Raw genomic sequence first — 18,478 nt, forward strand, 5'->3', positions numbered from 1 at the left:
GGCGAATTTAGGTATTACACGTATTTATACAATAGTCTGGAAACCCCTCCTCCAGTAAGGCGAATTTAAATAATAAAGGGGAAACCTGGGTAACATTAACAATGGAGGGCCCTGCGATAGGGAAACGGGGAAGTGGAGACCTCCTGCACTCCCCTGAGCCAGTGTCCCTGCACTCCTAATGTTCCCTATGCCGGTTCCGCACCGGGTGATGCACAGGAACCTTAAAACCCTGACTCGCCCTGCACCTAAACCCTCACTAGGGAATTGGTCGGTGCGGAAACTAAACCAACCACTGCACTAAACACACACAAGGAAAGATGACAATACAGGGGAACACCACTTATCTTTGCTTTGTTGCGTACGCTTCTAGCAGCAGAGCCCACCACCTGCGTGCATCTTCTCCTCCACCCAGATCCATCACCATAACCGGATCCATCACCATAGTGCAGCCTTGGAGCAGAGTCCACCACCAGTTGTAGCTGCCCAGTCAATAGAGTCCCAAAGATGAGTCCAGCTTCTGCCAAAAAGTCCAGCATGCTTAAGTCCAATTTTTCTGCCAAGAGTCAAGCATGCTTGAGTCCAGCTCTCAGCAACCAAGTCCAGCATGGTGAGTGCAACTCTACACCATAGTCGCCACTCCACCAAACCATGCGAGCACTTCCTGCCGACATCAAAACTGCGACTCCACCATGCCATGCCAGCCCTTCTTGCAGACTCCAACGATGAACTCCACCAATCCATGCCAGCACTCCTTGCAGACTCCATAGCGGACTCAACCCCTCTGGCTGGGCTGCCCAGGACTCTCATTCAGCTCCTTCATCCCCGAGGCTTGCTTCCCAAATGACGAACTCACAATATCACCAACAGTGATCAAACACACCTGACACTCTTTTATAGAGGATCACACCTGTTTTATAATTCCGTGAACTTAACCAAAGAAACTAAGGTGCACTACCGCTCACCACCACCGGGGCAACTTAGAATGAACGACACCACGTGTAATAATTCTAATGGCCACTGGGGGCAATCACACCACTTTGGCACCTTGCCAAAGGAAAAAAAACTCATTTTGTACATTTAACCTGTCAGATCCAGGCTGGATCATGACACTGTGTCTCTAGTATACTTGTGTATAACTGACATGTATTTTGACAGGGTATGTCATGGTTTAACTTGCATATAACCAACACAGATGTAGACAGATCATGTATCTCAAAGTTTTTCGTGTGACCAGTCTGTTACTGACACATTCCCTCTGGAGGAATGCTGATAATTACATAAATGTTTACTGATCCCTGAAGGTGTCACAAGACCCAGACTATTGTTCTGACCTTCTGATCATCCAGTATAAGGAAGTTATTATATATATATGTCTATGATACTTTGCTAGTTATACTTATCGTTGTCTTTTTCCCTTCTTTTTTTCATGGTGGGACAATTGTTATGTGGTCTCTTTTAAAGCCATGTCTTAAATACTATGATTTTATGAGATGGATTTTTCTGTGAATATTTTTGAAAAACATGACACCTATAGCTTAGTTTTGCATCAGATGGGTATGCTTTATTATCCTATTAAACTTGAATGTTCAATATGAACAGTACCTTTTTATGTAAGTCAGAGAGTTAAGAGCCCTAAGTAAGAGCAACCTATTCCACCAGAAAAGTTGTCATAACTAGAGATGAGTGAAAGGATCTGCAAAGGGCCGAGTTTAGTAGAATTTTTTGAAATTCATGGTTTAATGGCAATTCAAAAAATTTGAGATTCAATTTGTGGTCCACATGAAAATTCCATGGAAGGCACTATTTCCAACACTGTTGAAGCAACAGAGAACAGACTAATGTCTTTTTTTGTGGTTGCATGGGCTTCCCCCCCAATTCCCTGCAGTTATGACATTTTGCAGATTATCATAGCTTGTACAGTGGTGGTCAGTAGGTAGGCCATCAAAGATTAGAGGTTCCCAGTGGAGCCTGTACTGCAAAGTCATTTTCCATCACCTGAGTTATTGGATAAGTCTCTTTCTCTCATAGAAAATAAGCTCTTATAGTCAGTGAGGTCCTCTCTGATTCTCTCTTCTGTAAAGTGTGAGCTCCTAGGGTAAAAGACGCTCTCTCACCTTTAAACTGTAAGCGCTAATGGTTAGTGTGGTTATTGCTTTTAATTCTCCCTTACATGTTTTTTCAAAGCAAGTACAAGATTTTTTAGTATTAAGATTCACTCAAGTTTACTTTCTCCAAATCGTACTTTTGGGGATAATTTGACAAAAATGGCGTTCACGAATTTTACATGATCTGCTAATGTCTAGCCATAACCATTTAGAACACACTGAGTACCATGTTGGTTTAGATCATAAATAAATGATTGCATTCAGCCTGTGCCACTGATATTAGCTGAATAATAATATGACCACAGTAAAGAAAACATGACAAATACAAATCAGCTGATTGCAAGTGGAGAAGGGGTTTTCCTTTTGGGATCATTTTAAGGGTAAGACCACATGGAAGTGCTAATTGTATGGCTGAAAATTCTCCTACCTGGATATACCAATGTTCAAATTAAGTTAAGTTAGTTTGTGCAGGTTTTGTATAAAAGTAAGGTAGATCTGAGCTTCATCTTTTTCTTTCTTTATGATTTCTAAATGGAAATTGGAGAAGTGTTGCTTGAGCAGTGGTATAGAGTAAAGAACTACAGTAACTTAACACACATATGTAATATCTGTTAGCTGATATTTCAGCATTAAACTAATTTTTTTTTATTTTCCCCACTACCCTCTAAAATCCGTAACTTTTTATTTTTCAGCAATGTAGCTATATAATGGTTGTTTTAAAAAGGAGAGGTTGTGTTTTTCAATTGTATAATTTTGTGTGCATATAACTTACTATAATAGCTAATTTTTATTAAGTTTTTCTGGAGGATGAAAAATCGCAGCAGTTTTTTAAGGCATTCACATAGCACAGTTCATAAATGACATAATAACCTTATTCTACAGGTAGATATTATTATATTGATATTAATATTTTAATATTTTTTATTTATATATTTTACTAACTTTTTACGGTAAATTAATAAATGCATTTATACATGTTTCTGTGTCTTTATATTCTAAAAGACAACTTTTTTTGAAGTTTTCAAATCTTTTTTAAGTATACACAAATTTTGGATTGCTAATTAATTCATGTTTTAAGGCATAATAAGCAAAAATAAGCATTTTTAATGGAGTTCAAATAAAGTGTTTAAAAACATGATAATTTATAGATTGGGTTGCTTTAGAGAAAGTGATACTAAGGTAAGGTATTTTTCTATTTTAGATAATAAGTCAGAAATAGAGGGGCAGTATTTTTTCTGTTTATGTATAATTTATCTCAATTTGCAAAATTAATCTTTATGTTTTTTCACTTTAAAATGCCATCCCTCACAGGCTGACATACATTCCGTTAGGTCTTAATACGTGTACAAATATGGCAGATTTGTAGCCCATTGTTAAGCTTCTTTAGGATATAGCAAACCATCAGCACACTGAGATGAGATGTTTGTTGTAAGTGGTCAATGGGTCCTTCTGTAAACTACTTTCATGTTGTGATTAGCACTGACAGTGGCATCACTTGATAGAATAGATATCTGAGCTTGAACTCATCTCTGATCACGGCCGTTACAGAATTTGGGATTGTTATCAAATGTAACACAACGTCCATCCCAGTTTACAACTAATAAAGTAATAAACTATTCATTCCCCAAAAATGAGCTTCTTACAGATCCCACTGAAAATAATGAATATGTAAAATCCAACATGCTCATTTTATTTCCTCAATGTCTGATACCAAGAAGCTCCCATGCATATTTAATTTTTAGTTTGTCCAACAAAAATTTGTTGAATTGTTTGAATAACTTCTCGATTTAGGAGCATAGGAAAAATAATGAACAGTCTTTGATGCTGTTTACAAAAGGGTTTACACCAACGGCCTGGATCCAATGCTAGCATGAAATGATGGACATTACCATAAGAAAGAAAGAGTTATCAATGTTAAAAAATACGTTTTCGTGTTGTCATAATACATTGAATCTCTTAAAAGGGCTGTCAACTTCTTAGGCTATCCTTAGAGTAGGCCATCAATATCCGAACTATGTGAGTCCGCCAACCAGCAGTGCCAAGAATCATCTGTTCATAGTGCTGACGGCAGCCATACGTAAGAAGTGTACACATCAGGAACAGCTCAATACATTGGGTAGTGGCTGTGATCAGGTTGGTAGCTCAATCCCTAAGAAAGTGAAAGGAGATAAGCTGCAGTACTTCAAGAATGGCCACTGCACAGTGCACAGAACTTTGGTGCTACAGCTCAAAACACTGTTTACATCCATCCCAAGACCTGATATCAGCTGATATTTATGACCTACCTTAAGGATGGACCATCAATATCCAGGTAATTGACAACCCCTTTAAATATCCACAAAAGTTGGGAGAAGAGCTGCCAGGATGGTGAGGAGACTGCAAAGTATGTCCCATGAGGAATGTTTGAAGGATCTGGAAATGTTTAGCTTGCAAAAAAGAAGGCTAAGAGTAGACTTAATAGCTGACTACAAATACACATGTGGTCAAAATTGTTGGTACCCCTCATTTAATGACAGAAAAACCCACAATGGTGACAGAAATAGCTTGAATCTGACAAAAGTAATAATAAATAAAAAAAATATGAAAGTGAACAAATGAAAGTCAGACATTGCTTTTCAGCCATGCTTTCACATAATAATAAAAAATAAAACTCATGAAATAGGCCTGGACAGAAATGATGGTACCCTTAGCTTAATATTTTGTTGCACAACCTTTTGAGGCAATCACTGCAATCAAATGATTCCTGTAACTGTCAATGAGAATTCTACACCTCTCGACAGGTATTTTGGCCCACTACTCAAGAACAAAGTGCTCCAGTTGTCTTGTGTTTGAAGGTTGCCATTTCCAGATGGCATGTTTCAGCTCTTTCCAAAGATGCTCAATAGGATTTAGGTCAGTGCTCATAAAGCCCACTTCAGAATAATTCAATGTTTTCCTATTAGCCAATCATGGGTGTTTTTAGCTGTGTGTTTTGGGTCATTATGTTGCAAGGCCCTTGATCTGCAACTGAGACCATGCTATTTGACACTGTGCATATTTCTCTCTAGAATGTCTTGATAGTCTTGAGATTTTATTGTACCATGCACAGATTCTAGACACAATGTGCCAGATGCTGCAAAGCAGCCCCAGAACTGTTGTGAGTTCATTTTCCCCTTCATTACTGAGGCCCGAGGAACTCCCTCTTCTGGTAAAGAAAGGTAGTGAGCCTGATTATCAAACACCTGAGGCTGATGATGATGACTGGCTGAGTGGAGTTACTGACTGGATATAAGGCTGCCGACGCCCTTCTGCCCTGCGGGTGATTTCTCTGTGGGATCCTTGGAGACCAGTCTGAATTCCTGCTCCTCTAAAGCTAAGTTTGCTGCTCGGCCTTTTGCTTTGGTGCTTTGACTTTGTTTTGCTTTGTTTTTCTGGATTTCTGCCATTCCCTGCTGGGGTGTGCTGAATTCATTTAGCTCTGTCTTCTGAAAATACCTGAGTGCTGATTTAGTTTTTGAAGCCTAGCTGCTTCAGGGCCTTTTTCATATCAGCTTGTTGGCTTATGTCTTTGATAGGGTTTTGGCAGATTGCAGACAGCAGCCTTCCTGTCCTTTCCGATCTAGGTAGTTTTGGGCCCCGTCTTTGCTCAGTCTATCTTTCTGTCTTTGTTAGTATTTTCATCTTGCTTCACTGTTATTATATGTTGGGGGCTGCCTATTGCTTTGGGGTCTGCTCTGGGGCAGTTTAGATTTCCCCTTTCTTTCTTTAGGCCTATGTAATTCTCCGGCTGTGATCGAGGGGTCTAGGGCATCGTAGGAACCCCCCACGGCTACTGCTAGTTGTGTTGATAGGTTCAGGGGTCTGCAATCTGATAGTTGCCAACTTCTCTGGTTTTCTGGACTTAGCTTGTATTTCTGCTTTTGCCTCCTACGGTGACTCATTCATAACAGAATCACCCGCCATACCGCAGATCCTAGGGTACTCAATAGCAGGAAAGAATTGTAAAAAAAAAAAAAAAAAAAGAAGTGTGTATATTTTTTCCTCTATATCTCTGAGGCCGTAGGGGGAATTTTTTTTTCTCTCAATGGAGATAAAGCAATTGTCTGATCGTGTGGAGCAGCTCGCTGCGGAAGTGCGGGGAATTTCCGCCTATCTTGCTCATTCACATGCTGCTGAACCAAAGATTCCTACACCTGATATATTTTTTGGGGATCGGTCTAAATTTTTGAATTTCAAAAATAATTGTAAATTATTTTTTGCCTTGAAGCCTAACTCGTCAGGGAGCTCCGCGCAGCAGGTTAAAATTGTCATCTCTTTGCTGCGTGGCGATCCCCAGGATTGGGCGTTTTCTTTGAAACCAAGATGATCCTATTCTGACTAATGTGAACACATTCTTTCAAGCTTTGGGGTTGTTGTATGACGAACCTAATGCCATTGATCAGGCTGAAAAGACCCTGCTGGCATTGAGCCAGGGTCGTGATTCTGCAGAATTGTACTGTCAAAAATTCCAAAAGTGGGCAGTACTTACTACCTGGAATGATAATGCCTTGGCTGCTCTCTTTCGGAAGGGGTTGTCAGAAGCCGTAAAAGATACTATGGTGGGATTTCCTGTTCCCTCTGGTCTTGACGATTCTATGTCATTAGCCATTCAGGTTGATCGGCGTTTGCGCGAACGCAAAGCTGCACGAGAGGTGTTGCCACCTGTTGAACAAATGTCTGAACCTATGCAATGTGATAGAGTTTTTTCCAGAGAACAGCGTCAGGAGTTCAGAAGGCGTAATAAGTTGTGTTTTTTCTGTGGAGATGCCTCTCATATTATTTCTGTCTGTCCTAAAGGAGAGAAACGCTTTGCACACATGTTTTCTGTTGGGGGTGTTCAACCTAAGTTTCTTCTGGCTATTACTCTGATCTGCTCCATGTCCACATTTTCCGCCAAGGCTTTTGTGGATTCGGGAGCAGCCCTAAACCTAATGGACTTGGACTTTGCTAAATGTTGTGGATTTCCGATGACACCTCTGCAGACGCCTATCCCTTTGAGGGGGATTGATGCTACTCTTTTGGCTAAAAATAAACCCCAGTTTTGGACCCAGGTGGTAATGCAGGTCGCCCCAGACCATCAAGAAAATTGCAGATTTTTGGTGTTGCATAATCTGCATGATACTATTGTTCTGGGGTTTCCCTGGTTACAGATTCATAATCCAGTTTTGGATTGAAATCTGTGTCTGTGGTGAGTTGGGGTTGTCGGTGTGCCTCTAGTGAGGCTCCGGTGTTTTCCACCTCTCCTCAGTCGCATGATGTTCCTGATTATTTGGCGGACTTTTATGATGTATTTAGTGAGAATGAGTCTGCGTCTCTGCCTCCTCATAGGAGTTATGACTGTGCAATTGAACTGAGCCCGGGGTGTAAATTTCCCAAGGGTCGGCTCTTCAATTTATCTGTACCCGAGCACGAGGCTATGCGATCCTATATTAAGGAGGCGTTTGAGAAGGGTCATATTAGACCATCCTCGTCACCCTTAGGTGCCGGGGTTTTTTTGTAGCCAAAAAGGATGGATCATTAAGACCTTGTATTGATTCTCATGCCCTCAACAAAATGACTGTTAAATATCAGTATCCATTACCCCTGATATCTGATCTATTCTCCAGAGTTAAAGGTGCTTGCTGGTTTACCAAGCTTGACCTCAGGGGGGCGTATAATCTTATTCGCATTAAGCATGGGGATGAATGGAAGACGGCGTTTAATACTCCGGAGGGACATTTTGAGTACCTGGTGATGCCTTTTGGGCTCACTAATGCCCCTTCTGTCTTCCAGTGCTTCATGAACGATATTTTCCGAGATTTTGTCAATAAATTTTTGATTATCTATCTGGATGATATTTTGATCTTTTCCAAGGATTGGGATTCTCATGTGGAACATATTCGGACTGTGTTCCGGATCTTGAGGGAGAATTCCCTGTATGTCACAGGATCTAAATGCCTTTTTGGAGTACAGAGGATTTCTTTTTTGGGATTTATTTGGTCCCCGTCAACTATTGAAATGGACCCGGCCAAGGTACAGGCCATTCACAATTGGGTTCAGCCCACTTCTTTGAAGGCCCTCCAGAAGTTTTTGGGTTTTGCTAATTTTTATCGGAAATTTATAGCAAAATTTTCTAGTATTGCCAAGCCATTGACTGATTTGACTAAGAAGGGTGCTGATGTGTTAAATTGGTCTCCGGAGGCTGTTTCTTCCTTTCAGGAGCTGAAGCGAAGATTCACCTCCGCCCCGGTTTTGCGGCAACCTGATGTCTCACTTCCATTCCAGGTAGAGGTGGATGCTTCTGAGATTGGTGCAGGAGCTGTTTTGTCCCAAAAGGATCCTGTAACATCTAAAATGAATCCCTGTGCTTTCTTTTTCCGAAAGTTCTCTCCATCTGAACGTAACTATGATGTGGGGAATAGGGAACTGTTGGCCATGAAATGGGTATTTGAGGAGTGGAGACATTGGTTGGAGGGAGCTAAGCATCAAGTTGTGGTCCTCACTGACCACAAGAATTTGATTTCCCTAGAGTCGGCTATGCACTTGAACCCTAGACAGGCTAGGTGGGCTTTGTTTTTTACATGTTTTGATTTTGTGGTTTCTTTTCTTCCTGGGACAAAGAATGTCAAGGCAGACGCCCTCTCTAGGAGCTTCTTTGCTGATTCTCCTGTGGTGACCAAGTCTGCTACCATCTTAGGCGAAGGGGTAGTTCTTTCTGCCATCTCGCCCGATTTGAGAAGTGCTCTGGAAGAGTTCCAGGAGGACAAACCTGAGCATTGTCCCAGTGGAAAGTTGTATGTTCCTGACCAGTGGAAGAAGAGAGTGATGTCTGAAGTTCATTGCTCTGCTTTGGCTGGTCATCCAGGTATTTTTGGTACTAGAGATCTGGTGAGTCGGTTTTTTTGGTGGCCCTCCTTGTCTCGTGCTGTCAGGAATTTTGTGCAGTCCTGTGGGACGTGCTCCCGGTCTAAATCGTGTTTTCGCTCTAGTGGGTTGTTGATGCCTTTGCCTGTCCCCAAGAGGCCATGGACCCATATTTCAATGGATTTCATCTCTGATATGCATGTCTCTCAGAGGATGACTGTTATTTGGGTGATTTGTGATAGGTTCTCTAAGATGGTTCATCTTGTACCACTCCCTAAGTTGCCGTCTTCCTCTGAGTTGGTGCCCCTGTTTTTACAACAGGTGGTTCATTTGCACGGGATTCCTGAGAACATTGTATCTGACAGAGGAGTCCAGTTTGTGTCTAGATTTTGGAGAACTTTCTGTTCCAGGCTGGGAATTCAGTTGTCCTTCTCCTCTGCTTTTCACCCTCAGACCAATGGGCAGACAGAGAGAACAAACCAGACCTTGGAGTCATATTTGAGATGTTTTATTTCTGCTGATCAGGATGATTGGGTTTCATTTTTGCTCTTGGCCGAATTTGCTTTAAATAATAGAGCTAGTTCTGCCACTTTGATGTCACCTTTTTTTTGTAACTTTGGGTTTCATCCTCGATTTTCTTCAGGGCAGGTGGAGCCCTCTGCCTGCCCAGGTGTTGACACTGTGGTGGAGAGAATGCACCAGATCTGGGACCAAGTGGTGGATAAGTTATCTCTCTCCCAGGAAAAGGCCCAGCGGTTTTCCAACCGACATAGGACCATTGGTCCCCAGTTTAAGGTTGGTGATATGGTGTGGTTATCATCAAAAAATATTGCTATGAAGGTGGCTTCTCCTAAGTTTAAGCCTAGATTTATTGGACCTTACAAGATTGTGGAGATTATTAATCCGGTCTCTTTTCGTTTGACTCTTCCTGTCACATTTAAAATCCATAATGTGTTCCATAAATCTTTGTTGAAGAGGTTTGTTGAACCTGTTGTTCCGGGGGTGGCACCTCCAGACCCTGTATTGGTTGAAGGTAACATGGAATATGAGGTAGAGAAAGTACTGGATTCCCATCTGGCTAGACGGAGACTCCAGTATTTGGTTAAGTAGAAGGGTTATGGTCAGGAGGATAATTCCTGGGTCTCTGCCTCTGATATTCATGCCAAACGATTGGTGCGTGCCTTTCATCGGGCTCACCCTGATCGCCCTGGTGGCGTAGTTGAGGGTTCGGTGACCCCTCCTCAAGGGGGAGGTACTGTTGTGAGTTCATTTTCCCCTTCATTACTGAGGCCTGAGGAACTCCCTCTTCTGGTAAAGAAAGGTAGTGAGCCTGATTATCAAACACCTGAGGCTGATGATGATGACTGGCTGAGTGGAGTTACTGACTGGATATAAGGCTGCCGACACCCTTCTGCCCTGCTGGTGATTTCTCTGTGGGATCCTTGGAGACCAGTCTGAATTCCTGCTCCTCTAAATCTAAGTTTGCTGCTCGGCCTTTTGCTTTGGTGCTTTGACTTTGTTTTGCTTTGTTTTTCTGGATTTCTGCCATTCCCTGCTGGGGTGTGCTGAATTCATTTAGCTCTGTCTTCTGAAAATACCTGAGTGCTGATTTAGTTTTTGAAGCCTAGCTGCTTCAGGGCCTTTTTCATATCAGCTTGTTGGTTTATGTCTTTGATAGGGTTTTGGCAGATTGCAGACAGCAGCCTTCCTGTCCTTTCCTATCTAGGTAGTTTTGGGCCCCATCTTTGCTCAGTCTATCTTTCTGTCTGTGTTAGTATTTTCATCTTGCTTCACTGTCATTATATGTTGGGGGCTGCCTATTGCTTTGGGGTCTGCTCTGGGGCAGTTTAGATTTCCCCTTTCTTTCTTTAGGCCTATGTAATTCTCCGGCTGTGATCGAGGGGTCTAGGGCACCGTAGGAACCCCCCACGGCTACTGCTAGTTGTGTTGATAGGTTCAGGGGTCTGCAATCTGATAGTTGCCAACTTCTCTGGTTTTCTGGACTTAGCTTGTATTTCTGCTTTTGCCTCCTACGGTGACTCATTCATAACACAGAACATAGCAGAGCCTCCTCTATGTTTCACAGTAGGGACAGTGTTCTTTTCTTGATTTGCTTCATTGCTTCATATGTGAATATAGAGCTGATGTGCCTTGCCAAAAAATTCCTTTTTTGTTTCATCTGTCCATAGGACTTCCTCCCCGAATCTTTGTGGTTTGTCAACATGTATTTTGGCAAGATCCAGTCTGGGTTTTTTATGATTTTTTTTTTCAACAATGGTGTCCTTCTTGGTTATTTCCCATGAAGTCGACTTTCGCTCATACAACGATGGATGGAGTGATCTGACACTGATGTTCTTTGAGCTTGAAGTTCACCTTTAATCTGTTTAGATGTTTTTCTGGGCTCTTTTGTCACCATTCATATTATCTGTCTCTTTGATTTGTAACATTATTTTCAGAGATGCCATCATTTCTGTCGAGACCTATTTCATGAGTTTTATTTTTTAAACATTCTGTGGAAGCATGGTTGAAAAGAAATGTCTGACTTTCATTTGTTCATTTTCATAGACTTTTGATTTATTATTACTTTTGTCAGATTCAAGTTATTTCTGTCACCATTGTGTATCTAAAGGGATGTCACAGTATAGAGGGATTATCCTTATTCTCATTTGAACATGGAAACCCAGGAAGCAATTGAATGAAACTGAAAGGGATAAGATACAGATTAGATATTAGAAAAACTTTTTGACAGTGGGAGTGATCAGCAAACTGGCTGCCACAAGAGGTGATAATGAGTTCTCCTTTAATGGAAGTCTTCAAACAGATGCTTTACAGACAGTTATCTGAGATGGTTTAGTGAATCTTATATTGAGCAGGTGGTTGGACACAATGACCATTCAGATCCCTTCCAACTCAAATATTCTATGATTCAATTATTCTATGATTCTAGGTTGCAATAATAATATCTGAATAAGTAAACAAAAATAATGAAAATCATTATTTTCCATGAAGTTGCAGTCTTTCTGCATTCTTATTCTTCAAGGATCAGGGACAATTATTAAAAATAAGTAGTAAATAATAATAATATTTAATGTATAAAACCTTAAATCAGGCTGAAAAGCCAATAAACAATGTTTTTAATAAATTATATTTTTCTTTTTCTTTTACAGATGGGGAAGAAAAAGAAATTTAGTTTTTTGGAGGTGATTCTAATTGTGCTTTTCATTATGATGACAATAATATCAGTTGTTTTTGTTGTACTTTTTGCCACAGGACAACCAGGACTCAAATCAGCAGGTAAACCTCCCCCACTAATTAATTACGTTAACAATCCTTAACATCTTATAATAATGAAGCGTGATGAGTCTGTCTTTGCTTTTAGCTAATGAAAAACAAGCAGATACATTGAATATATTTATTTTAACCTGTGGCGTCAACTTGTTTGCATAATTATTTTTCCCAGATGTTGATTTACATGATAATTTTTAATCATCTCGGTTCCCCCATGCTAAGTTTGTGGTATAAATAAGGTAGATAATCTCTCCCTGTTTCACTTTCTCGATGTGATTAAGTAAATAAATTAGTAGCTCAGAGGATAGGTCTCTTATCTCTTGATACACTTTCCTTCATAACCATAACCTTTCGGAAAGTAGATTTCTTTGGAAGCTTAGAAACTTGTAAACTTAAGCAAAAAATCTTCTAATGGTTCCTATATCTGTTGAATGTTTTGCTTTTAGACTCATCCCCACCCTTCAACGGTGTATGTCCAGTTACCCCTCACAAAGACAGAATAGACTGTCTTCCAGATCAATTAGCTTCTGAGGTGAGAATCCACAAATTTTTGGGGGATCCTTAAAAACAATTATTCTCGTCTTCACAAATAGGATTGTATAAGAAATTAAAATGCAAAGTAGAGTCACTTCTAGCAAGCAAGCACACCTTGTTTGACTGACACTAATTTCATATTTTTTTCTGAAAAAAAAATTGGGTTGCCTTGTTGCTTCTTTTTAATACATTAAGAATATAGAAAAATAAAATGTAATTGTAACTGAAATGATGCAGGACAAATGCCAGCTAAACTACATCACTGATCTTTCAAAATGAGTCTGGCATTGCTCCTAATGCCTCTTCTATTTCTCCCTTCCTCTATAAGCTGAATCTGTATTATTAGCAGATTATTACAATGATCTTCTCCAGTGTTGCAGTTGCTCAACAGATTACTGTCTGAAATATTTGTCCAATGTTTCAGGGCTTTCACTTCCTATCTTTATTGCTGAGCTGGTGAGCTCTGATCACCTCTCACTATCCTGAATTGCCCTAATGTACTACTGCATTCCCTGCCCCTGCTTTTATGCAGCCAAGTCCTTCAAAATTGGTTTTGTCATACCCTGTAAAGTAAAATTTGGAAAAGCATTAAGGCAAGTTCATGCAGTCATGCCAGAGGTCATGTGATCCTTCTGTGGCTGATGGACTCTTCTACAATTTGTAAAACAGAAATGGACATTGTCTTAGTGATTTGTAAAAAATTAATTGCTAATTGTTCAAATTTGCCAGGATCTGCAAATTTAATAAAATTTAACATAAAATTGATTTGCATTTAATCGATTCACTAATCTCTAATATATAACTGTTGTATTCTTATTTATTTCTGTAATATTTGAGTAAAATTAATTACTAGTAGCATTAATTATCATAGCTTTTATATACAGTCAAAAAATGAAGGCAGCAAACCAGTGAAAAAATGTGGCATAAATTGCCTAAAATGGTGACGTTTCGCTTCAGGATTGTGATGTTATGGGGATTTGGTCATTGCCTTTGAGGCACGTCAATAAGGAACCTGTGCCTGTACCTATGCCTGTACTGCTTTTGATTTATTTTCTTCATAACATACTGTATATACAGTCATATGTAAAAGTTTGGGCACCCCTATTAATGTTAACCTTTTTTCTTTATAACAATTTTGGTTTTTGCAACAGGTATTTCAGTTTCATATATCTAATAACTGATGGACTCAGTTATATTTCTGGATTCAAATGAGGTTTATTGTACTAACAGAAAATGTTCAATCTGCATTTAAACAAAATTTGACCGGTGCAAAAGTATGGGCACCCTTATCATTTTCTTGATTTGAACACTCCTAACTATTTTTTACTGACTTCTTGAAGCACTAAATTGGTTTTGTAACCTCATTGAGCTTTGAACTTCATAGCCAGGTGTATCAAATCATGAGAAAAGGTATTTAAAGTGGCCACTTGCAAGTAGTTCTCCTATTTGATTCTCCTATGAAGAGTGGCATCATGGGCTCCTCAAAACAACTCTCAAATGATCTGAAAACAAAGATTATTCAACATAGCTTTTCAGGGGAAGGATACAAAAAGTTGTCTCAGAGATTTAACCTGTCAGTTTCCACTGTGAGGAACATAGTAAGGAAATGGAAGAACACAGGTACAGTTCTTGTTAAGCCCAGAAGTGGCAGGCCAAGAAAAATATCAGAAAGGCAGAGAAGAAGAATGGTGAGAACAGTCAAGGACAATCCACAGACCACCTCCAAAGACCGGCAGCATCATCTTGCTGCAGATGGTGTCACTGTGCATCGGTCAACAATACAGCGCACTTTGCACAAGGAGAAGCTGTATGGGAGAGTGATGCGAAAGAAGCCGTTTCTGCAAGCACGCCACAAACAGTCGCCTGAGGTATGCAAAAGCACATTTGGACAAGCCAGTTACATTTTGGAAGAAGGTCCTGTGAACTGATGAAACAAAGATTGAGTTGTTTGGTCATACAAAAAGGCGTTATGCATGCGCTGTATTGTTGACCGATGCACAGTGACACCATCTGCAGCAAGATGATGCTGCAGGTCTTTGGAGGTGGTCTGTGGATTGTCCTTGACTGTTCTCACCATTCTTCTTCTCTGCCTTTCTGATATTTTTCTTGGCCTGCCACTTCTGGGCTTAACAAGAACTGTACCTGTGTTCTTCCATTTCCTTACTATGTTCCTCACAGTGGAAACTGACAGGTTAAATCTCTGAGACAACTTTTTGTATCCTTCCCCTGAATAGCTATGTTGAATAATCTTTGTTTTCAGATCATTTGAGAGTTGTTTTGAGGATCCCATGATGCCACTCTTCATAGGAGAATCAAATAGGAGAACTACTTGCAAGTGGCCACTTTAAATACCTTTTCTCATGATTTGATACACCTGGCTATGAAGTTCAAAGCTCAATGAGGTTACAAAACCAATTTAGTGCTTCAGGAAGTCAGTAAAAAGTAGTTAGGAGTGTTCAAATCAAGAAAATGATAAGGGTGCCCATACTTTTGCACCGGTCAAATTTTGTTTAAATGCAGATTGCACATTTTCTGTTAGTACAATAAACCTCATTTGAATCCAGAAATATAACTGAGTCCATCAGTTATTAGATATATGAAACTGAAATAGCTGTTGCAAAAACCAAATTGTTATAAAGAAAAAAGGTTAACATTAATAGGGGTGCCCAAACTTTTACATATGACTATATATATATATATATATATATATATAATTTTATATATTTTTAAGATTCAAGCTGCATAGTAGCTTTTATTGTGCATACTTCCTCTTTGGCAGTCTGAATAGATTATACATAGAGTGGGCAAAAAAAGTATTTAGTCAGCGAACAATTGTGCATGTTCTCCCACTTAAAAAGATGAGCAAGGCCTGTAATTGACATCATAGGTAGACTGCAACTATGAGAGTCAAAATGAGAAAACAAATCTAGAAAATCACCTTGTCTGATTTGGCAACATATATTTTGCAAATTATGGTGGAAAATAAGTATTTGGTCACCGAAGAACATGCAAGATTTCTGGCTCTCACAGACCTGTGACTTCTTCTTTAAGAGGCTCCTGTGTCCTCCACTCATTACCTGTAGTAATAGCACCTATTTGAACTTGTTATCAGTATAAAAGACACCTGTCCACAACCTCAAACAGTCACACTCTAAATTCCACTATGGTGAAGACCAAAGAGCTGTCGAAGAACACGAGAAACAAAATTGTAGCCCTGCACCAGGCTGGGAAGAGTGAATCTTCAATAAGCAAGCGGATTGGTGTGATGAAATCAACTGTGGGAGCAATAATAAGAAAATAGAAGACATGCATGACCACTGATAATCTCCCTCGATCTAAGGCTCCATGCAAGATCTCACCCTGTGACGTCAAAATGATCACTAGAACAGTGAGCAAAAATCCCAGAACCACACGGAGGGAACTAGTGAATAACTTGCATAGAGCTGGGACCACCATAACAAAGGCTACCATCAGTAACACACTACACCGCCAGGGACTTAAATCCTGCAGTATCAGACATTTCCTCCTGCTTAAGCCAATAGATGTCCGGGCCCATCTGAAGTTTGCTAGAGACCATTTTGATTATCCAGAAGCATATTGGGAGAATGTCATATGGTCTGATGAAACCAAAGTAGAACTGTTTGGTTGCATCAAAACTTGTCGTGTTTGGAGGAGACAGACTGCTGAGTTGTATCCAAAGAACACCATACCTACTGTGAAGCATGGGGGTAGGAACATCTTTGGGGCTGTTTCTCTGCAATGGGACCAGTACGAATGATCCATGTACATGAAGCAATAAATGGGGCCATGTATTATGAGATTTTGACTCCAAACCTCCTTCCATCAGCAAGGGCATTGAAGATGAATGGGTTTTTCCACCTGATAATGATCCAAAGCACACCACCAGGGAAATGAAGGATTGGCTTCGTAAGAAGCATATGAAGGTCATGGAGTGGCCTAGACAGTCTTCATATCTCAACTCTATAGAAAACTTTTGGAGGTATTTTAATGTCCGTGTTCCCCAGCGACAGGCCCAAAATATCACTGCTCTAGAGTAGATCTGCATGGAGGAATGGGCCAATATACCACCAACAGTGTGTATCATCCTTGTGAAGACTTACAGAGAATGTTTGACCTCTGTCATTGCCAACAAATGACATATAACAAAATATTGAGATGAACTTTGTTAATGACCAAATACTTGCACAATTGGTGGCTGACTAAATACTTTTTTCCCCACCTTACCAATCACCTTTCTGGATGCCCCTATTGCTTCATGCCCACTGTCTGGTCCTACTTGTCTCTGTCGCGCCACATATCTGATCCAATGTTCACTCTACACCTTGGCTTCTGGCCATAAGCAGGCTACAATATTCATTGTGCATGCACTGAGGCCTACTTTTGACTGCTGGCCACAGCTCAGAGTGAACATCATGGCCAAGACATTCAGCATGCTGGTGTTACGGTGGACTGAGCAACAGAAAGGGAGCAATGGGGGCAGTCAGAAAGGTGAGCCATGATATCATTTTTTTATTTTTAACCTTTGCCCGGTTCTCACCTTTTTGACTGTCCCTGCTACTCACTGTGTACTTATGGTCTTGTGTTCACTCTAGGCTGGGTTTTCCAGCCACGAGCAGAAATGAGTGCTCACTGTGCATGGACAGTTAACTTTGGGACCTGCTCCTGGCCTATTTAAACCACCGGGCTCGAAATGCAGTGAACATTGGGGGTGACCAGAGAGGTGACCAGTGAAGAGAGTTTGAGTTTTTTTCATTTTATGAATATTGTGATCCAGAATCTATAGTGACTCCAGAACATAAAAGGGACATTTCAATTGACTGAGAACAACTTTAGTGCCATTCGAATTTCCCAGTAAAATCTGTGCAATTTGACGGATTCTATTGTGTTAGATCCTCTCATCTCCAGTGAGAATGGTTCTTGCTTGATGCGGATGTGCATCATCTATCAAGCAGAGGCTGTTTTCACTATAGGGTCTATCCAATATTATGTCAACCTAATTCCTCTGTGGCAATTATTTTCATAAAAGTCTAGCTGGACCATAACAAATTGTTGGTATTGCCTTAAAAATAAAGCAAATAAACCAATAAATATTCGAAGCACAGACTTTCTTTTACATATACTGTATATACTGTACATCATGCACCTAGAGGCATTTAGAGGATTGGTTAGATTTTAGGTACATGTATGATGTACATAATGCTGATACTTGTCATTCTATGATATAACCATGTAATTGATACTCGTTCTGTGACTTTGTCATAATAGGTTGCATGCACACAACGAGGATGTTGCTGGAGCCCTTATAGTGAGACCTCTGTCCCTTGGTGTTACTTTTCAAAAACGCATGGATATGATGTTGTTGCTACTAGGGAAACAAAATCAGGTATTTTTTATTAACAAGAGCAAAACCCTTGGAAACTTATGTATATTCTTACAAAAACTCGATCAAAAAACTTATTGACATGGAAATGAGATTACTGAGCCTGAAAAAAATTCATCGGATAAACAATACCACAAAATATTGCTACATGCTTCAGTACTATAGCGGTACTCTAAAAAAGTTACAATGAATACATGCTGAAGTCTAGTAATGACATCTGTTAGCCTCTCAGCAGCATTTTAACCCTCCTTCAGCTGAGGTTTAAAGGAAACCTGTCCATTCATTTTTT

General features: G+C 40.1%; 1 protein-coding gene across 1 annotated transcript in view; it reads left to right on the forward strand.

The window, feature by feature from the left end:
• The window catches only part of SI (sucrase-isomaltase), a 511,413-nt gene that overhangs the window by 152,641 nt on the left and 340,294 nt on the right, over positions 1-18,478 (forward strand). Inside the window, exons 3-5 of the mRNA XM_073578947.1 lie at positions 12,134-12,260; positions 12,701-12,786; positions 18,075-18,192. Of these exons, the coding sequence (XP_073435048.1) occupies positions 12,134-12,260; positions 12,701-12,786; positions 18,075-18,192 (331 nt within the window). The remainder of the gene's footprint in view (positions 1-12,133; positions 12,261-12,700; positions 12,787-18,074; positions 18,193-18,478) is intronic.

The sequence above is a fragment of the Dendrobates tinctorius genome, unplaced genomic scaffold, assembly GCF_039654945.1.
Source record: "Dendrobates tinctorius isolate UK_male_01 unplaced genomic scaffold, ASM3965494v1 ptg000060l, whole genome shotgun sequence".
NCBI lineage: Eukaryota > Metazoa > Chordata > Amphibia > Anura > Dendrobatidae > Dendrobates > Dendrobates tinctorius.